Consider the following 20,753-nt stretch of genomic DNA (forward strand, 5'->3'; position numbering starts at 1 on the left):
AGCTGCATGGATGCTCCAGCACTTTTTCTCAGAGGAAAAACAATATTTTACTTTTTTTCCTGTGAGCAGAGTTGGGAAGTAACTAAGTATGTACTGTATAATATTATAAAATGTTGAGATACTTATAATTTACTTCAGTATTTCCATTGTATGCTACGTGGTACTTCACTACCATTCAGAGGTAACTTGTGTACTTTTACTCCACTATTTTCATACCTTGAGTTACTTTAGAGATTTTGATGAATGATGTGAAATATAATCAACTCTTAAATCAGACTTTAGTTCCACCTGGAGTAAATTCACAAGCTACCCTGCAGTATACAAAGTCATCAAAACTAGCTGCACCTTTCCCAGCTTGGATAACACTTTAATGATCAATCATTGTAAAACATATCATATATATTATTCTGAAATGGACCAATCTGCACAATGAGTCCTTTTACTTTGGGTAGGCCTACTATATATTCTGATGCTAATACTTGTGTACCTTTACTTGAGTAACGTTTTGAATGCAAGTTTTTTTTAACTTGTAACAGAGTATTCCTACACTCTGGTACTTCTACTTTTACTCAAGTACATGATCTGAGTTCTTCTCCCGCCTGTCCCGAGGAACAAACGGCAGATCTGCACTGTTTGTATTTTAAGAAATGGTGCTTCCATGGAAACCTCATTGGGTTTATGGTTTAAATGTACATTACAATACAATGCAATACAAAGAGGCTTTAATACACTAATTAAACATAGTATTTACATAGGATATAAACCTGATATAAACTCGGGGCAATTGAGGTCTAAAGGTTAGATAACGAGCTCGTGACCGGACTTTAAAGATGGGAAATCCAAAGAGGAAAAGGATATCAATGGAAAAGGATGTTTCTCTCCAGTTGGCGGCGGTGATGCGCCATTTTATTGCTTTCCTTTCACCGCCAACTGAAGAAGAAGTAAGCTGAAGTTGTGGAGCAGAAGAAGAACCAGACCATCATACGTTCAACTCATTTCTAAGGTATTAATGTGCTAGCTAATAGTGTCTCAATAGTGGTTAAACCAACAAAACAGCTACAGTTCTCTAGTTAATACATCGGATAAATGAAAGGCGTATTGCGGATAATGGAGGAAAACGATGACTTTCTAACTAGCTAATGTAGCATGCTAGCTAACGTTAGCTAACATGCTACATCAACAACTCTCCTCTTTGTTTCACTTGGAGCCTTTATTCCCACACGTGTTACAACTTCTTATTTCTAGTTCTTTGATAATATGGATATCCAAGGTTTACGTTATCAGTAGCATTGTTGTTGAAACACTTTTACACAAGTGTGCGCTATAGCTGCCTGTCTTGAAGGCCGTCTCAGTGTCCTTGTGTTCTCATCGTATTTTCCATACTTTCCCCCACATGTTCGTTTATTAATTGATAGGGGATAATACAATTTAGCATAGTTCAAATACAGGGCATGAAACGGGTTCGCTGCACGTAGAGTTTATATCTACTTCCCTTAATACACTTAGTTAATGTACAGTACAATAAGTTAAAAATAAGTACAGCTCTGATTTGCTCTTAGACCTCAATATTTGTTGTGAACATTTTAAATCTGGAATTAATTGGATTTCAGAAGTGTGGACAGAGTTGACAGACCTTTTATGGGGATATCCATTTTAAAGTGGCTGTGATTCACCAGGCTTTTGGTTGTTGTCTTTTCTTTATTCACACGCGTATGAATTATAAGATCCAAGATAAATGATAATTGTGAATGAAAAAAATCACATTTGAATCCCATAATACTGGCTGACTAATGTTTTCGTTTTTTAGACGTTTTTTTGCCAACCTTGGTTACAAACAGGTTCCTAGTAAAATACAGTCATGAAAAGTTTAGGTCGTAATTTAACTATCTTTTGTTTTCTGCTTCTTAACGCACATCGAGGTTAACTGTTATCCTAACATGTGCCCTTTTCTATTTTCCTGGAGATGGGAGACAGTGATGATGAGTACGATCGCAGGAGAAGGGACAAATTCAGACGGGAGAGAAGTGACTACGACCGTTCGAGAGAGAGAGACGACAGGCGCAGGGATGACTGGAACGACCGGTAAGAATAAGATGTATAAAAGCTAAAGTCAATATAATACAAAGGGGCTTTATTGGCATGACCACATTTTAAACATAGCTGTGGCACAGCAGCATAACACAAAACATACTGTGCATGCGAACAACGTGTAAATAAAGTCTCTGGCAGGCCAACAACGTGCATCCAATTAGTGATAACATTTGTTTAATTTGAATGTTTCTTTAATAATAATGTCTCCTGAAATCAATATTCCAGAGAGTGGGACCGGGGCAGGGAACGACGAAGCCGTGGAGAATACCGGGATTATGACCGAGGTCGGAGAGAGAGATTCACGCCGCCCAGACACGACATGAGTCCTCAGCAGAAACGCATGAGGAGAGACTGGTGAGATTATCTGCCGTCACAAACACACACCTTTTGCAACTACAAGCTGCTGGTGCTTATAAACTGTTGGGGAAATATTTTCCTAGGCCCATAACTTAGACCCAGTTGATCAGTTTGCCCTCACTGAGCACAACCTTGGTCTCATTGTTCCCTATTCCTGCCTGTTGGCTGATAGAGGGGTTATGGTGCGTTATCTTGTTATGCACTTTGTTGAATATTCTCTCAGAACCAACTACACGGGTCTGGGGGTAGACATCTTCAGAATTGGTTTGGCAACAGCTGTGTCACCTCGTGGCTCAGCACATGTCTTGTGAATTATCCGTCTGAAGCTCTGAGTCTCCATTGCTTCAGAAGTTTCCATCACACTTATGCTCTTTCATCTGTCCATGGCAGGGATGACCATGGTGGAGATCCTTACCGCGGGGGGTACGACCTGGGCTATGGGGGTGGGGGTGGAGGAGGCGGCGGCGGCGGAGGAGGAGGCGGCGGCGGAGGAGGAGGCGGGGGTCCAAGCTATGGCCCACCGCAGCATTGGGGCCACCCGGACCTACACCTCATGCAGCCTCATCACGGCATCCCTATCCAGGCGAGGTGAGAAAGTTAAATGTTCGAGTCAAAGTGAACTTTATTGTCAATCTTTCAGTTTCTGTGTACAGACAGAGAGATCGAAATAAGGTTTCCCACAATCCCAAATACAAATATTATTATATTATTTGGGTCAATAATTGATATCACGATTATTAAAAACGATTATCCATTTATTTTGAAAACATCCATTTGTTGAGAAAAAAAATGTGAACAGTAAGTTTTTAACAGTTGATTAACCTGAGCTTTAAAAAAGAAAAAAAAAAAAAAATTGTTTTATTTTGATTATGTTGTTTTCATAATCGTTGCAACACAAAATCGTAATTGCGATTAAAATACGATGAATTGAGCAGCCCTAATATAAATGTTACTTTAAATGTCTTAAATATACCTTGTTCCTTCTTTCCTGTAGTCTGTTAAACATGTTTCTGTGCATGTGAATGGTCTGCAAAGGTTATAATCCCAAATGTACCCTCCAGCTTTCTCAAAACTCCTCCAACTCTCTTCCTTCAGACTGGGTAACCTCCATGACATGGATCTGGGTCCCCCCCCTCCCATAATGAAGACCTTTAAGGAGTTCCTGTTGTCTCTGGATGATTCTGTGGAGGAGACGGAGGCGGTCAAACGTTACAACGACTACAAGATCGACTTCCGCCGGCAGCAGATGCAGGACTTCTTTTTGGCTCATAAAGATGAAGAGTGGTACGAAATCAGTTGCCTTTACTTATAATGAAAACTAATGTCGTAAAACCTACGAGTAAAACAAAGGACAGTTCACCCTTGTACTAGGACCAGGCTCTGTATAGTTATTTTTATTGACTCTGTCTCCCTTGACGTTTATTAAAGAAGAAAATCAACCCAAATGAATCCTTTTATAGCACATATTAGGGCTGCTCGATTATGGCAAAAATCATAATCTCGATTATTTGGGTCAATAATTGTAATTGCGATTATTAAATCTTTGAAAACATCCATTTATTGGAGAAAAAAATTTGAACAGTATGTTTTTAACAGTTGATTACCCTGAACTTTAAGTATAATTCAACTGCAAAACAAAAAAAGTAATAACAATTTTTTTTTTTTTTTTGATTATGTTGTTTTTGTAATCGTTGCAAGCCATAATCGTAATTGCGATTCAAATACGATTAATTGAGCAGCCCTAACACATATTCTAACTTACTTTGAATAGAAATGTGAAGTTGGACGGATGAATCCTTAGGTATTGATAAAACATGTGTTAATCAACATGGTGTGCAGTTGATCTATAAATCCTTTTCAAAATGACTATACACAGTGTTTCCGCCAGACCAGGGCTGAGAGGGCGTCCACCCAATTTTGAATTGAGCCGTCCCTTATAGAGAACCGCAGTGACGCGTCCTAAAACCCGGAAGTAAACTTCTTCTGGTTCCTTCGACAAAACCAATGCAACTTCTCCATAGGATTTTGGAAAATAGCTTGAAATAAGGTCTGTGGTTGACACACATTTAAGAGACGGACCTTATTTCAAGCTATTTTCCAAAATCCTATGGAGAGATTGCATTGGTTTTGTCGAAGGAACCAGAAGAAGTTTACTTCCGGGTTTTAGGACGCGTCACTGCGGTTCTCTATAGTATCTCTTAACGTCTCCCTGCCGACAGGGACACCCCTCCTGGCGTGGTCCTTGCTGGCAGCGAAAATAATCCCACCAGACTCCTTTGCCCAAAAACAGAGGGATGTCCTTGTCCTTTTTCCGTTTCATCATCTCAAGCGATAAAAAGTCTCGATCTTCTCTCAATTTGTTTTTGGGCGCCCTCGGCTCGAGTTCAGGGCGTTCCGAGCTGAATAAGAGCGTCAAATAACGGCAAGACGCCCCCCTGGCGGAAACGCTGACTATACACAATCACAGAGCTGACAGACAGATTAGTGAAATGTATTTCGTTAGTCCATATTCATTATTTGGGTTGATTTCCCTTTTGCAAGATGTACAGTTGTATAATGTCTGTTAATGCCTATGACACTTGTTTCACGGGTATAATGCACAATTGTTCTGTTTTGCCATAACCACTTTTTCTTCCCCTCCCACTACAAAGTTGACGACGTTTTTTGAAGATGAGAAAAAGTGGAGCTCATCAGCACGCATCGGTTGTTAGACAGCAAGGGTCCGCACTGCGCACAATGCAGTCGCTCTCAGACACAGTACCAGGGATCTCAGATAGACAGAAAATAGTCTCTTTCGTGCACCAAGATTTTTTTTTTTCCTTTATGCTTTTTCTACGCTTTTTATGTTCGGATCAAAACCCAAAACCGAATTTGTGTGTATACAGACGCACCATTGGGGTGAAGTGGAGCACATTTTCACAGAAGAGACCCCCCCTCTCTGTATTTATTTGTAAATAAACTGGCAGAAAAAAAGGTAACTGTAGTCCACTCAATGATCAACATTTTTAATGTGAAATTCTGAATGTCAATGCTTCATTTTCATAACGTCTCTGTTGTGTTTTTTCCTTAGTTTTGGTGAGTTTATCTCAAGCTTTCAAATAATGTTTAGCTTTTGTAATCATAAAGTCATGTATACTCTGAGTGACAGGGCTAGGCTGTAGAAATCTTAAATATGATGGTCTGTTTAGATTTACAACAAACCATCTGGATTTCACATTTTTGTTTTTAAATGTGCACTAAAGTTGCAAAAAAGATCCATATTATGCATCTGTTTTCTAACTTTTTCCATGTTCATCCCAATCCCCATCATTCCCTCCCAACTTTTTTGTGGACCCCGACTCTGGACACAGGTTCAGGTCCAAGTATCATCCGGATGAAGCCAGTCTACTAAAAGCCGAGGCCCAGAGCGCGCTGCACAACCGAGTGAACGTCTTCATGTTCCTGATGGAGAACAGCTGGTTTGATAACGTCTCCCTGGACATCGAACAGACCCCCACCATCATCAAGGTTCTGGATGCAGGTAAGACTGTAGTTACTGTGTCGCACCAACTGCCTGTGCCATTAGTTGTAAGCAGGCTTGGGAAAAAAACGATTATTTAATCATGATACAGAAAAAGTAACTCTTCCCTTACAGTTGCAATAATAAAAGACATCAGATTGCTGTTACATTTCTAGCAGAGTTACAAGGTCACACAAAATTAAAAAAAGAAGCATATGGTGTTGTAAAAGGATCATATGTTATTTCTCCTTTGTTAGCTGTACTGTTCTGTGGGCTAATACTTTAAGTGTGAATCTATACGCCTACTGCCTGAATCTGCTTTATGGTTTTCACTTTCTTTGCTTCATTTGTTCTGTTTATAATTCAGTAGGTGAAACTATATGTTCATAAAAGAGTGTGTGAGAACTTAACTGTGTGTACTGAACTAAAACGGAGCATTTCCTGTCAGCTCAGATTTCATTTCTGCTTTTTTAAACTGTAGTATGCGCTCATGTGTTTCATTGTTTGTGTATAGCATGGGTCGGCTACAGGCGGCCATTGTTGTCCCGCCAGAAATAATATTTGGCCCGTAATCTTGAGAATAAAAAATAAAAAAATATTTTGAGTTTTTTTTTTTTTTTTTTTACAACATCGGACCAACAGTCGCACCTATAGGCTATAATGTCCGAATAGAGAATCTACCTACACCTGAAGAATGCTTATTGTACTTTATCCATGTTGAGAGTGAATGACACACAGCACAGGCACAATCAGGCTGCGGGGCGCTGATAGTGGATCAATAGGTGGATAGCGCGCGGTGCTGAAATAGCCAACATTCGGTGTGTGGTTTGAAAAAAATAACACCAGCTCACTAAATCATTCAAACGTAATGTTGACTTATATGTGAACAGTAACAAAGTTCAGGCAAAACATTGACAACAAAATTGGAGAAGCCGCTTGATCATGGAGGGCGAGGAGTGGTGGTGCATATGCTCCTGAAACGACAGAGCAAACACACTACATTAGGGATAATAATTACAATGAGCCATTCATTCAAAAATATCAAAAATACCCACCCCCCCCAGTTAACCATTCACTAGCTGGCCCGCCATCTAGTGGCTCAGAAATGTTTTGGCCAAACGCCAAACTTACTTGCCGACCCCTGGTGTGTAGGCTAATGCCTGAATATGATTGACGAAAGGCAGGTCTTCCTATCAATAAAATCTCTGAGAAGAGGACACATTTTTGTTTCTAAATATCTTTATTTCTAAGGTGACTATGTTCTGTTGTCTTACAGAATACACTTGAGTAAAAACATCTTTATTAATATATCAGTTTTTCTTATTTGTTTTTTTGCATTTGAGGTAATCCAAAAGTAACAAAGTTATCCGGTTACATTAACTTTTTATATTGTGTGACTCAGATGATGTTACTCATTTAATCTTTTACAGGTAACTAGTGATTGATGGGGAATACATGTTTTAAGTGACCCTCCAAACCCTCTTTCTTGCCCCCAGCTGTGATAAAGATGGAGGGAGGCACGGATCATGACCTGCGTATCCTGGACCTTCCGGCTGAAGAGGAGGAGGAGAGGGAGAGGGAGAGGGAGAAGGAGAAGGAAAGGGAGAAGGAAAGGGAGAAGGAGAGGGAGAAGGAAAGGGAGAAGTCTGCCTCTGTCTCAGGTGGAGGCGAACCTCCCAAGAAAGAAGACCTCAAAACATCGGACGGTGACCGTAAACTCTCCGTGGAGAAAGACAAAAATGAGAAGGTAATTTGTATTCTTTGACAGTCTTCACCACACAGTAGAGTTTCCTCGGGATGGGTATTTCTAAGATGTTAATGGTACTGCTTCTCTACGTGATGGAGCTTATCATTCTGGTACCTTAACGGTAATCTTACAGGGTATCCGCGGGGTCTTAAAAAGTATTAAAAGTTGATAAATCAATTTAGCAAAAATGACACATGTCACTTTCGGATAAACAAATGTTGTACAGGGATGCTCCGATCGGCGGAATCAGTATCGGCCGATTCCGATCGAGTGGGCGGGGCCTATGGGGATCTTCCATTTAAAGTGATGTTTAAAACTCAGTTAATGGAGCCCATTCACTGGCGCTTCCAGAAACATCAACCAACATAATTATTACATTCAAATTAAGTACATTATTCAAGTTTACATTAACTTTTGATAATAAGACGGGAGAAAGCGCTCTCTTTTCCTCTCTCCCTCTCCCTCTCTCTCTCTCTCTCTCTCTCTCTCTCTCTCTCTCTCTCCCCCCCTCTCCTGACAGCCTGTCAGTATCTCATGCAGCTCACTGATCCAGTAATGAGTGACCAGACAGTGAAGAATAAACATATTTATACCTACTTTAGCTTGTTCCAGATGTAGATAAAATAGCTAAGTGTTTTAGGTCTAACTCTTAGTGTGTGTTTTGCTCACCGGTCCGTCACAGCGGGCGGAGCTGCAGGATTTCTGCGGTAACACTCGTTGCATACCGCAGTCTTTTTCGGACACCTTAAAATACTGCCAGACCGGTGAAGCCATCTTGGCGAGTTTGTTTTGCCGCGCACAGAGAAAAGTGTCATGTATTTTACGTCATGTGATCAGCTCTCCTGATCGACCTTCATAGACAGCACCGATCGATCGGCAGAGAGTGAGTATCGGCCGATCGATCGGAGCATCCCTAGTTTTAACCCTATTGCAAATTTAGAAACTGATTAAATGAGAGAAAAAGGAGCAAGATAACGTTTATGCAGCTATAATAAATACGAAATCAATTTTCTCCAATTCTCCAGTAGCAAGACCGATAACCTTTGAGCTTATTGATACCACCATCTTTAATATTGCAGCCCAGAGTCTTGGGTTTTGGTATCCAGCCCTAGAGGTTAAGTGGTGCTGTGTTGATGACTTTGTGCGCTACAGGAGGAGAACGACTCCGCCAGCACAGAGCGAGCAGCTGCAGCCGAAGGGGTGGAAGTGAAAGAGGAGGCAGAGAAAGAAGCAGCCAAAGAGGAAACACCTGAACCCAAGAAAGTGAGTGTTGCTTCCTGTGAAGCTGACAATTGAGCGGCCCGACCGAGCAAGGAGGCAGAGGCGGAGAGTTCAAATATAACCCGGTGTGGGCATTTATTTAATGATCAACACAATGACACACAGCCTCAATCCTGCTGTTGTTTCCCTGAGCACAGCCTGCAGCCACCAGGGTCTCACACCCACTACCTGCCTCTAACAGACAGGGAAACAGCCTAAATACACACACTAATCAGCAATTAGACACAGGTGGGGGGGAGGAGACAACACAGGGCACCCGGTGCACACAATCAGCAGCAGTAACATGGGGAAAGGGAAACACTTTTCAAAACAAACCAGCAAACAGAGACAGACAAACTAAAACACCGACAGATGCACGCACACACTACATACATTTCGCCACCAACAAAGCTACACAATCTGTGACGGAGGCCGAGATCTATGGCCCCAGAGATCACCTCCGTTACACTTCCACAACTGAATTTAATAACGAGACGGAAATGAACCGAATGAAACTTGACTGCTGTCCTTTCCATTCATCAGCCAAGAAGAAAGAGGAAGCGCAGCGGAGACAGCGACGACGAAGGCACCGCCTCGGACAGCGACTCTGACTCCGATTCAGACTCTAACTCCAACTGCTCTGATAAACCTGTGAAGAAGAAGGAGGAGGAGGAGGAGGAGGAGGAGGCAGAGGAAAAGGATGAGGAGGAGGAAGAGGAAGAGGAGGGTGAAGGTGAGTGATAGAGAATTATCTAACTAGTCTGTATTCATTCTCCACTTCTGTCCTTGCCTTAATGTTATATGGCCTTGGATGCCTTACCGTATAAGGATTAGCTTCGCCTCTCGTCAGTATCCTTAAGAGTAGGGATGGGTATCGTTAAGGTTTTAACGGAAGAAAAAAAGGTAAATTAACAAAAAAAAATTGTGAACAAAACTAACATTGCTTTTTATTTTATAATAATAATAATTATAATTCATAATATTTTACATCAAAAGAAAAAGCAATGTTTTAACAAATCATATTAAATAATCTGATGACAGAATTGTAAACAGAATAGCTGAAACTTTAAAAATAAATAACTATGTTTGTATAATGTAGTTAACTCTGTGTGTTGCTGCTAGCATACATAACACCTGACGGGGAAACGTTACTCGTGGATGGGGAAGCTACAGAGCTACTAGAAAGACAATCGAACCCTGTGCATCCCTCCGTCTGGATGTGGTGCACTTTTGCTAAATGTTTAGACAAATTGCTCGTGTTACCGCCGTACATGCTAAACTCTTATTGCACTTTAGGTAACGAGCATTGTCCTCATCGAGACGGGTAAAGTTTAACCACACCTCGGAGCGCGTTCTCACCGCCATCCCCTCCGTGTGTGTGTGTTGCCGCATGTAGCAGCTGCGTGTGTGTAAACTGCCCCGCCCCCTCGCACACAGACAGGAGAGAGAGATCTCGTCTGGATTGGAAAGATGTTCTCAGTATTTGTTCAAACTGATTTTCTCTCTCCCGGCTAATGATGAAGAGGAGAAACCGGAGAAGAAGGAGAAAAAAGAGAACGCTGACGAGGACAACAAGGAGGAAAAGAAACCCAAAGACGACTCTCCGAGGCCGCGGCCGCTCCACAGAACTTGCTCTCTGTTCATGAGGAGCATCGCTCCCACCATCTCCAAGGCTGAGATCATCGCTGTGAGTTAGTGACCCGGTGGATGTGGAATCACCAACTTATTTTGTACCTTTTTGTTTAAACTCCATATTCTTTCCTGTTCTTCTCTTAGCTTTGCCGGCGTTACCCTGGCTTTCTGCGCGTTTGCTTGTCCGACCCTCATCCAGAGCGCAGGTTGGTCACAAGAACATATTGTTTATTGTCATCATCCTTGGGTATAACAAAAGTTTGAGGCTTCTCTCAATGCAGTAAAAATAATAGGGACAACCACATAAACGCAGGGAAAACGCAGCAGTAGTAGCAGCTTGATTATTGTGGGGAAAACTTCTGAAGCAATCTGAGTCAGGACTCAGAGACGCGAGGAGAGCTGGAGCTTTGATCGCAAACACTGACGGTTTATTTGGAGCTTCGGCCGGAGAGTTCACCAGACATGTCACGAGCCACGATCTGACCACAGGGTTGAGAAGCCACAATCAATTCTGAAGAGCCCTCCTGCAGCTCCAGGTTTTAACTAGTTCAGAGTGTAATAATCAACATTCTTCAAAAGAGAGACTAAACAGCTGAGGACACTGAAACACATTTGATTATGGCTCGGGGTCATCTACACCCCGAGAAGGATGTGTTCCAGGTGTCCCACAACAATAACTATCTCTGACCGACAGTTGCCCGGTCATAAACTGGTAACAAGAACAACATGCTAGGGCAGCCCCTCCTTAAGGCAGATAAAGGCTGTCAAATGTTGGTCAGCTGCGTCCGAGGGCGCAGGAGGACATGCAGGGTCAATTAGTCCCCAACAATGAGCTATTGGGTCGAATAAATTAAATGTAAATGCACATATTTACACATTCTACTTTCTTTATTATTTCTTACTTTAAATGACTTGTTTATCACACATTGTCTGAAGCAACAGACTTCAGGTTATTACATACAAGTATCTAAATGAACTCTGTGCCATTGCAGGTTTTTCAGACGTTGCTGGGTGACTTTTGACCGCAGCGTCAACATCAAAGAGGTTTGCTGGAACCTGCAGAATATTCGAGTAAGTGTTCCACGTTACTTATATACAATATGCAGCATAGTATGTGTTAGAGCTCTCCATACAGGGTTTCTTTTTCATTTCTTTTGAATGATTTGCAGTTTCATTATCTGTATGTCCCTGTTTTAGGGTTTTTGTGAGTGAATCAGGGCTGTATTCAAATTCAAAGGTTTTATTGTCATACGCACAAAGCTGCAGTGAAGAAATGACAATGGAAATCTTCTGACCTGAGCTCCTCCAACAATCCAACATATATAATAAAATACAAAATAAAAAGTAGTGCAAAAAGTCTATAGAGAGGCGAAGTCCCTCCCTCTCCGGGGGACCTCCATGGGACCTTATTTCGGAAAAAGTATTTATTGAAGTCAAAGGAGAGAGAAAGATTATCTTTGGATCCCGTTTGAATTGTGCCACGAATTACACATATGATGTTTGTCAATTTAAAAGATAATTTTGCAAGTCAAACAAATTAAAATGTGTCGTAAAACTGTGAAGTAACACTTTTTTTGTGTGAAACCGCTCAATGAACTACATCTCCCGTCTCGCACCACACACCAAGACGGCCTCACGTTGGCACATTTCACTTCTTTCTTTCAGAATGAGACGAAAAGTATTAAAAGAGGTGAAAATCACTCCAAGTCTGGGCATGTTGAGAGCTGTACACACACACAAGGGGAGTTAGTCGGTTCATTAGAGCCAGCATGCGGGACCGGGACTCTGGGATTTGTAGTCTTTCTAGTTGCATATTTTTCATAGTCTTATATTTCAACAGTTTTACGACAAACTGACTTTTTTAACGTGGAAATTATTTTTTAAGATTGATAAACATCATATGTGTAATTCATGGCACAATTCAAACGGGATCGAAAGATAATCTTTCTCTCCCCATTGACTTCAATACAAAAAATTTCCGAAATAAGGTCCCATGGATCGGAAGTAGATGGGCGGGACTTCACCTCTCTATAAACATGTCAATAGAATATGGGATATGTACAAGAACAGAATATGAAATTAAATAATGTAAATTAAGACCAAATTAAATACCGTTTATTGCGTTGATAACTATTTATATAAATTAGTATATTGCAAGATGACAACAGGAATGTTTATCGGGGCGCTTAAGAGAGTTCATGTGATTAGCAGTCTTATGGCCTCTGGGATAAAACTGTCCCTGAGTGGTGGTTTTTGTGCGGATACAGTAATTTTTTTAAATTAAGAAATCCTCATTTAAACGTATCTTCAGGGTGTCCGCGGGGTCTTAAAAAGTATTAAAAGTTGTTAAATCAATTTAGCGAAAATGAAGTCTATTAAACAGCATTTTCCAAGGTATTACATTTTGTAGCTTGTTTTCAATAAGTATATAAATTGTCCAAAGAGGTTGTATTCTACAGTCTGCCTGAATGTAATCATTGCGTAGGTGTGTAGTGTGATTCTGTGTAGTTTATTTATGGCATCCCGTTGGATTTGACGTCATCTGAACAGGACATCGCACGCTCACTGCTTGATAGCGCGCGAAGGTCCGTTTACGCCGGTTGCTAAGCAACATTGTTATGGGGAAATGCAAGTCTGCGTCCAAATGGTTGGAAGATAAGGAGGAAGGACAATCAATACTGTATATAGTAAATGTGAGGTAAAGTGTGTTGCTAAGGTAACGGTCAGAACTCAAAGTGGAGATGAGGTCTTAAAATGTATGGGAAGGGTCTTAAAAAAGGTCTTACATTTGACTTCAGGATTCCTGCATAGACCCTGATCTTTGAGAGTTGTCATTATAGTTTTTTCTTAGGTCTTACCTTTTCTGTAGTGTGGTATCTCCTCAATAGCAGGAGAGGTTGTTTAAACTCTGCTTCACTCTCTTCCCTTCACAGGTGCGGGACTGTGAACTCGCCCCGGGGGTGAACAGGGACCTGGCCCGTCGGGTGCGTAATGTGAACGGCATCACTCAGCACAAACAGGTGCTGCGCAACGACATCAAGCTCGCCGCCAAGCTCATTCACTCCCTGGACGAGAAGGGAGACCTGTGGAGCATCAAGTCTCAGGAGGAGAGGCACAGAGAGAGCGCAGAGGTGCAGCACTCATCCTACGTTACAATTCAAACACATCGTTCCCAAATGATCTTGTCGTGGATCCGATGTAACACTCGCAACATTAAAGAATAAAACTAAGAGGAATCGATAGAACACAGATTGCTGAAGTCACGTATGATATTGCTGTACAGCATTATAAGGCACGTTTAAATATACCTTTCAACACAAGGCAATTCAAAGGGCTTTACAAAAATGAAAGACATTAGGAAACATATTATAAAATAGCATTTACAAACACTCATTTAAAGACTCATTATAAGAGACACATTATCTCTTGACAAAGCAGTCTATAGCGTAATGTCCCTTGAGCTAGAGATGTCCCGATCCGATCACGTGATTGGGGATCGGAGCCGATCACGTGATTTTCAAAAGATCGGAATCGGGAGAAAAAAATCCGGGATCTGGATTTTTTTTTTTTTTTTTTTTAAATACTTTTTTTACATTTTTTATTCAATGTTACAAAACAAAAATGACCATGTTCAAGTCTTAAAGTCATCCTGAGACCTTAGTTTTGGTTTCAAATTACACAACATCATGTATGTGTTGCTTGTTTGGGGCTTGTTTTCAGAGACCTGGTTGCTTATTTCTCTCAAATCTGGCAACAGAGTGGGCGCAGTGTCTAATTGTAGCAGTAAGCTAACGAGTACTGATAAGCTTTATTTAGTTTTGATCCAATGCTGCACAACTGAACTGATCCAATGCTGCTGTGAAAGAAAGAAGCTATATCCATGTTGGATAGAATATCCAATTTAAATAAAAAAAATAACCTTAAGGGACAACTTGAATGCTTTTTTTCTTTTTTTTCTCTTAATGCATTGCATAAAGATCGGATCGGGAAAAATCGGTATCGGCAAATTGTCAAAATCAAATGATCGCAATCGGATCGGGAGCAAAAAAAGGTGATCGGGACATGCCTACCTTGAGCCTAAGGGAATCTCAGAGCTTATATGCAGCTCAAAACTAAATGCGTAGTTGAACTCTGACCTGACACAATATTGTATTGCATTTTCTGTCTCCTTGGTCTTTAAACAATCAGGTTCCATGACACTTTTCTCCGCTAACACCTTATTTAGAGGCACTAATGCACATTCTCAAAATATTGAAACTGGAAGATTGACCATACAGTTGACTTTGACTAGAGAAGTCTTTGCTACAGAAATAGGTATGCCTCCTTTTGAAACTAAATTGATACTTACTAGCGTGGCTTGAAACACATGATTTATGTAAACAGATTACACAATCTCTCCCTAACTGAATTATAAACTTATGTTTGGTTTGTGGTTCTGATAGTTGGCGGCCCAGAACCCCATCCTGAAGAACATCACAGACTACCTGATCGAGGAGGTGAGCGCGGAGGAGGAGGAGCTGCTGGGCTCCGGCAGTGGGATGGAGTCAGAGGAGAGTAGCAAGGAGGGAAACCCTGCAGAGACCACCGTGGAGAGGGACGACAAGCTAGCCAAGGTTTGACTCGCAGTTATTAACTTACTTTTATTCCAACCCCTATCCCTTTATAGAGTGCTGCAGTGATGACGTATTTCTGTAGGCTGACCCCGAAGTAAGATGCGTATGGGTTCCCTCGACAGAAAAGCAACTGGAATTCTCCGTAGGATTTTTGAAATATTGTAAAAAATAAGATCTGTGGAAAACATCTGTTTGATAAATGCTCGTTTTGTTCAGCCGGATAATATCCACATGTCTACCCTACTTTTATCATTTTCAAATCGATAAGATTTATGATTAGAACATTATAAAAGTAGGGTCATTTACAGGGTGTCCGCGGGGTCTTAAAAGTTGATAAATATGTATAAATTAAGGCTATTAAAAAATGTTAGGCGGCATTTTCCAAGGTATTACATTTTGTAGCTTGTTTCCAATAAGTATATAAATTGTCCAAAGAGGTTGTATTCTACAGTCTGCCTGAATGTAATCATTGCGTAGGTGGGTAGTGTGATTCTGTGTAGTACAATCTTTTTCAGCTTGTGTTCATCACAGACCTGAAGTCAGGTTTCTAAACACAAACCAAAACAATTGTGACTTCAAGAAGAGGGATTCGGAAGTTGTAAAATGCTAACTCATTTCCAGGTTTTAAGACTTCTTCCTTCACCACTCGATTGAAAGCAGATGATTTTGTAACTTGATATCTATCGTTCAGAAGGCCGACTAAAACGGGCTAACTTAGCATTCAGTCTTTGAGCTGTAACTTTGACATCTCCCTTGTTCCAGGTGTTGGATCGTCTGGTCTTGTATCTTCGTATTGTGCATTCAATCGACTACTACAACACCTGTGAGTACCCCAGTGAGGACGAAATGCCCAACCGCTGTGGCATGATCCATGTTCGAGGACCCATCCCTCCCAACCGCGTCACACAAGGAGAAGGTCAGTGTCACCTCTTTGCACACATTTGTGATTCTGTTGGCTTTGAAACACAAATTATTTCACTAGCTTAATATTAGCTATGTTTGGAAGACCGTTTTGTTTCCACATTATCTTTCCCGCCGTTTACTAACTACTTCAACATCCCACAGTTCAACAGTGGCAGAAGATGATGGAGGAGAAGCTGAGTCCTTTGGTCGGTTCAAAAGAAATCCTGTCTGAGGATGAGGCCGGGAAGATGGGACGCAAGAACCCTGAGGAGGAGGTGGAGAAGTTTGTGAACGCCAACACTCAGGAGCTGGGGAAGGACAAGTGGCTCTGCCCACTGAGTGGAAAGAAATTCAAGGTGAGTGCTTGTAAAACAAAATAATCAGGACAGCATTTGACGTTGTTTTGACTTAGACCCGAGCCACACGGAGACGGTAACGAACCGATTTCGATATCAAAAAAGTCTTCCGTCCACGCGCAATCGGCACCAGAAACGTGTCCGTCCCCACGAGACCGCTGGAGACGCTGTAGTACATATGCCGGGCATGTAAGTGGCGCTGTACTAGTCAGTATTTTCGTTATCAGGAAATGATCGTATAGAGCGTAACCACAGAGCAGTTTGGCCCCCCAGAGCATTGCGTCCGCAGATCTGCCCACCTTGGGACCCGCTATCGTTATCTGCGTTTCCCTGTCGGCCTCGTTTGGCCGAACCGTCTGTATGATAGAGAACTGTAACGGATACGACCCGTTTCGTCTCCGTGTGGCTAGGGCATTAATCTGCAAAGGTTTGGCATGTTTCTATGCTGCATTTTCATTGCATGGGACACTAAGACCTTTTGCAAAATTCCTTTCCAGGGCCCCGAGTTTGTACGAAAGCACATCCTGAACAAACACGGGGACAAAATTGAAGAAGTGAAAAAGGAAGTGGTGTTCTTCAACAACTTCCTGATGGATGCTAAGAGACCGTCGCTGCCAGAGATGAAGCTTCCGCCTCTTCCAGGCCCAGGTAGACACAACCATTTCAATCTAAGCAACAAATCAGATACTCTTGATCAAGGATATCATATTTTGTCCACAACTATTTGAACCTTTTCTCCTCTTGTTGTCCTACAGGTTTGCTTTCTCCCAGCATGCCTTTCCCTCCTCAAGGTCCTCAGGGTCCGATGGGCTTCGGTCAGCCTCGTCCTCCACTGATGGGCTATGGTGGTATGTGCTTTTTCAGTATAGTGGGCATGTCTGTCAATAAAACCACTGCTTTTTTAGATTACTTTTTAAACCTTATTCTCAGTGGAAAGTTATTAAGTTAATGTACTCAAGTATGTGGAGGAAATTCTTAAGAGAAACTGATAAATGATTAATGGAAAAAGTTTGTCTTTTGTTATATTTAATAAAGTAATACAGAAAGTCAATATACAAGTGAAATCGATCTTAAATGCAGGAACAGAGCGACTTCATCCTCAAAGGAAAAAATGGCTTTGCACCCAGAACCCAGCTTACTATAGAGTGCCACAGTGACGTGTCCTAAAACCCGGAAGTAAGTTAGCATTTTTCCGGTTCCTTCGCCAAAAAGCAACGCAATTTCTCCATAGGATTTAGGAAAATAGCTGGAAATAAGGTCTGTGGTTGAGACACATTTTAAGAGACGGATCACGTTTTGTTCTACGACATTAAATCCATCAGCAGTGAACCCTCTGGGGATTTCTGAAGAGTTTACGTGTCTGAAAAACGATGGTTGTTACCAAGTGGCTGAATAGGACGACAGAAGTTGTCGAGGCCGTTGTACGTCATTACACCGAACACGTAAACACTCCTCTAAGTTTGTTTGCCCTGTTCTGCTTGAGGTCTTTCATGATGTAGTTCCTTTATAGCATAACGTTAGCATTTTGCTTCTGGCGATTGAAAATGATAAAAGTAGCAGTGTTCCCCCTAGGTTTACTGCCTTGGCAGGGTGCTGCCAATTTTATTTTTTTTATCCTCTGGAGCAGAGAGAGGAGCTGTGGATTATTGTTATTGATATCGTACAGTAACAAAGTATTTGTACATTAAAAAGTAATAAAGTACAGTGTTACACTGTACTTTATTACTTTTATTCAAACTGTATTCCCTTCTTATTTACATTACATGTTACTTGTTAGACGCTGTTAGCCCCGCCCTTCAGAAACAGAGCGGAGGGAGAAAGTGAATACACAAGGCAGTGGACACTGAAACATGCACATACATGGATAAATAACATAGGCATTTAGTTTATTTAATAAAAGAGCACATGTTCATTGTGAAAAGTCACCGTAGATAGATTACTTCAGTTGCAATTTGGTGCTATATATATATTGTTTTTTAAATAAAATATATATATATATATATATATATATATATATATATATATATTTTGTTTTTTAAATAAAAAAATAAAAAACACCTTGAATTTCAGGCGGGGCTCCGTTGGCAGGGCGCAGCGCCCCGCCAAGACAATGGTTGGGGAAACACTGAGTAATCCGGTTGAACAAAACGTGATCCGTCTCTTAAGTGTGTCTCAACCACAGACCTTATTTCCAGCTATTTTCCAAAATCCTGTGGAGAAATTGCATTGTTTTTTGTCGAAGGAACTGGAAGGAGTTTACTTCCGGGTTTTTGGATGCGTCACTGTGGAACTCTATCGTAGAGAATAGCCAACTGGTCCCACCCTTAAATCCCTGAGGCATCATCTAAACATCCCCCACCATTAATCCATAAAACTCCCTCGTCCTTAATCATTTGCAAATCCCCCTCTCACACTTCCTTTGCCCTCCTGAAATGTAACTCCTTAACATATGTCTCTGTTAAACACACAGAAGACTAAGAATACAATTTAACGGTGTAAAAGTAAATCCGAGTATAAGACTATATGTTTTAAACGATTATATGATAATTTTACACGACAAGGTACTGCACTGAAGTACACATTGGAGGGACTTTACTTGAGTATGTTCTTTCTGTTAATGCAATACTTTGACTTGTAATGGAGTATTTTTACAGTGTAGTATTATTTTTAACTTCAGTAAAGGATCTCAACACTTTATCCATCGATGTTTATTTTCACCAGGTGCCCCTCCCTACCCCCCCAACCAGTTCGGCGGTGGAAGAGGAAACTACGACAACTTCAGAGGACAAGGTGGCTACCTGGGCAAGCCACGCAACCTCAGGTGAGACTTCTGTACGTCTGATCTTTATTTTTGTTTTTTCTCCTGCTGTTATGGAAGTATTTTGAACCTCTTGTTGTATTCTCATTTCTCTTCTTCTTCTTTCCTGGGCTCACCCTCGTCAGGATGTCTCGCGGTGATCCACGAAACATCGTTGAATACCGTGACCTGGACGCCCCGGATGATATGGACTTCTTTTAGGATGTTCCCTCCGTTACCAGTCTTCACTCGTTACCAGTGTTGTGTTCTTGTTGCTTTTTGTGGTCAATTTGATTCTTTCCTTTCCCTTTTTAATATTTTGTTTTGTAATTATTGTGCAACAAGAACAAACTCCTGCTGTAAACTGGCTTCTAAATAAAGTTGTGTTCAAGTATTAATAAGATGAAACCCTCTATATTGTCACACATGTATACTACACTGAAAACTAACCTCTGCATTTACAGAACCATTACACCCATCTGAGTACCATTAGCATTAGCAGCCTAGTATAACAGCTCTCATACAGCGCCGTCAGGGTAGCAGTGTGGGGGTTTGGTGCCTTGCTCAAGGGCACCACAGGTGAACTGGGACCGCTTTTAAGTGCCAGTCCAAACTACTTACTTTGGTCTTTTTGAGACTTGAACCGGCAACCCTCCAGTTCCTAGCGAAGTCCCTACAGACTGAGCTTCTGCTGCCTAATTAATATGTATTTAATTTTGAATCAAATAACTAAGAGAGAAATGCAAAAGCAACCAAAGCATACAGAAAACATTCCTCATGAAATGTATGAGATCTCAAAACTAGGTAAGCATGAATACAAACTGTGCTCACTGATATTGGCTAATATTTAATATTCTGATGATTACATTTTGCAAGCATTCATTTTGGTTATCAATTGATCTAATTTCAACAAGATGTAAATGATTTTCTCCCTTGCATGTCTCCAGACCCCAAAGCCTTCTGGGTAGTGAAAGTGAAGACGATGTGAAGAATGGTCGCCCTCTGCTGGGCGAACGTTTCAACTACATGCATGCTGGCCCTTTTCTCTGCACAGCTGCTAAATAACTGCAGATGCCTTGCAGTGGTGCGAGAAATATTCAGTATTCAATACGGCCAAGGGCCCATTCTGCAGTGGGTCCTGATTGTACTATTTGTAAGTCACAGCTGCAGCACAGTCTCATTTAGTTGGGTTCTACAAAATACATAAAATATACCAGGATGCTCGTCTTTAGCAAGCATGCAAACACGTATTCATTTAATTCATTGTTTCACACTCAAAGTTCCTGGTATTGTGTCATAACATTAGAAATGTACTTTCATGAAGACATCAATGTTTACACTGCTTTCTGAACATGCTTAATGGGCTTCACATTTGAATAATCAAAGGCACATATTCACATGAGATACCTTCAAAAACTACAGCCATACATTCACAATATGAACCAAAACACCTGCCTGATCAATGTTGTTTAAGAGTATCGGATCCACACAAAAGCAG

At 41.1% G+C, this 20,753-nt stretch overlaps 1 protein-coding gene across 2 annotated transcripts; it reads left to right on the forward strand.

Moving 5' to 3' along the window:
* The first annotated feature begins 852 nt into the window (after positions 1-852).
* Positions 853-19,663, forward strand: srrt (serrate RNA effector molecule homolog (Arabidopsis)). 2 transcript variants are annotated; one of them, XM_079652271.1, is made up of 20 exons: positions 853-1,003; positions 1,964-2,082; positions 2,317-2,445; positions 2,839-3,036; positions 3,544-3,732; positions 5,799-5,968; positions 7,444-7,694; positions 8,847-8,957; positions 9,498-9,687; positions 10,478-10,641; positions 10,731-10,792; positions 11,579-11,657; positions 13,520-13,717; positions 15,029-15,199; positions 15,962-16,115; positions 16,265-16,458; positions 16,956-17,106; positions 17,214-17,306; positions 19,180-19,290; positions 19,402-19,663. In XM_079652271.1, exons 2-19 carry the CDS (start codon positions 1,964-1,966, stop codon positions 19,281-19,283), a joined length of 2,727 nt encoding a protein of 908 aa, XP_079508397.1. In that variant the 5' UTR covers positions 853-1,003; the 3' UTR covers positions 19,284-19,290; positions 19,402-19,663. The 2 variants fall into 2 exon arrangements, with proteins under 2 accessions (XP_079508397.1, XP_079508396.1); XM_079652270.1 differs by having other exon boundaries at positions 19,180-19,279.
* The last annotated feature ends 1,090 nt before the right edge of the window (positions 19,664-20,753 follow it).

This window comes from Notothenia rossii, assembly GCF_949606895.1.
Source record: "Notothenia rossii genome assembly, chromosome: 9".
Lineage (NCBI taxonomy): Eukaryota > Metazoa > Chordata > Actinopteri > Perciformes > Nototheniidae > Notothenia > Notothenia rossii.

What these genes read in the sequence shown, in the direction of transcription:
- srrt (XM_079652270.1), top strand. Translation starts at nt 1,964, where the DNA reads ATGGGAGACAGTGATGATGAGTACGATCGCAGGAGAAGGGACAAATTC. An exon ending in GCTCATAAAGATGAAGAGTG is followed by an intron (nt 3,733 to 5,798) that starts GTACGAAATCAG and finishes CTCTGGACACAG; the next exon opens with GTTCAGGTCCAAGTATCATC. An exon ending in AAACACCTGAACCCAAGAAA is followed by an intron (nt 8,958 to 9,497) that starts GTGAGTGTTGCT and finishes TCCATTCATCAG; the next exon opens with CCAAGAAGAAAGAGGAAGCG.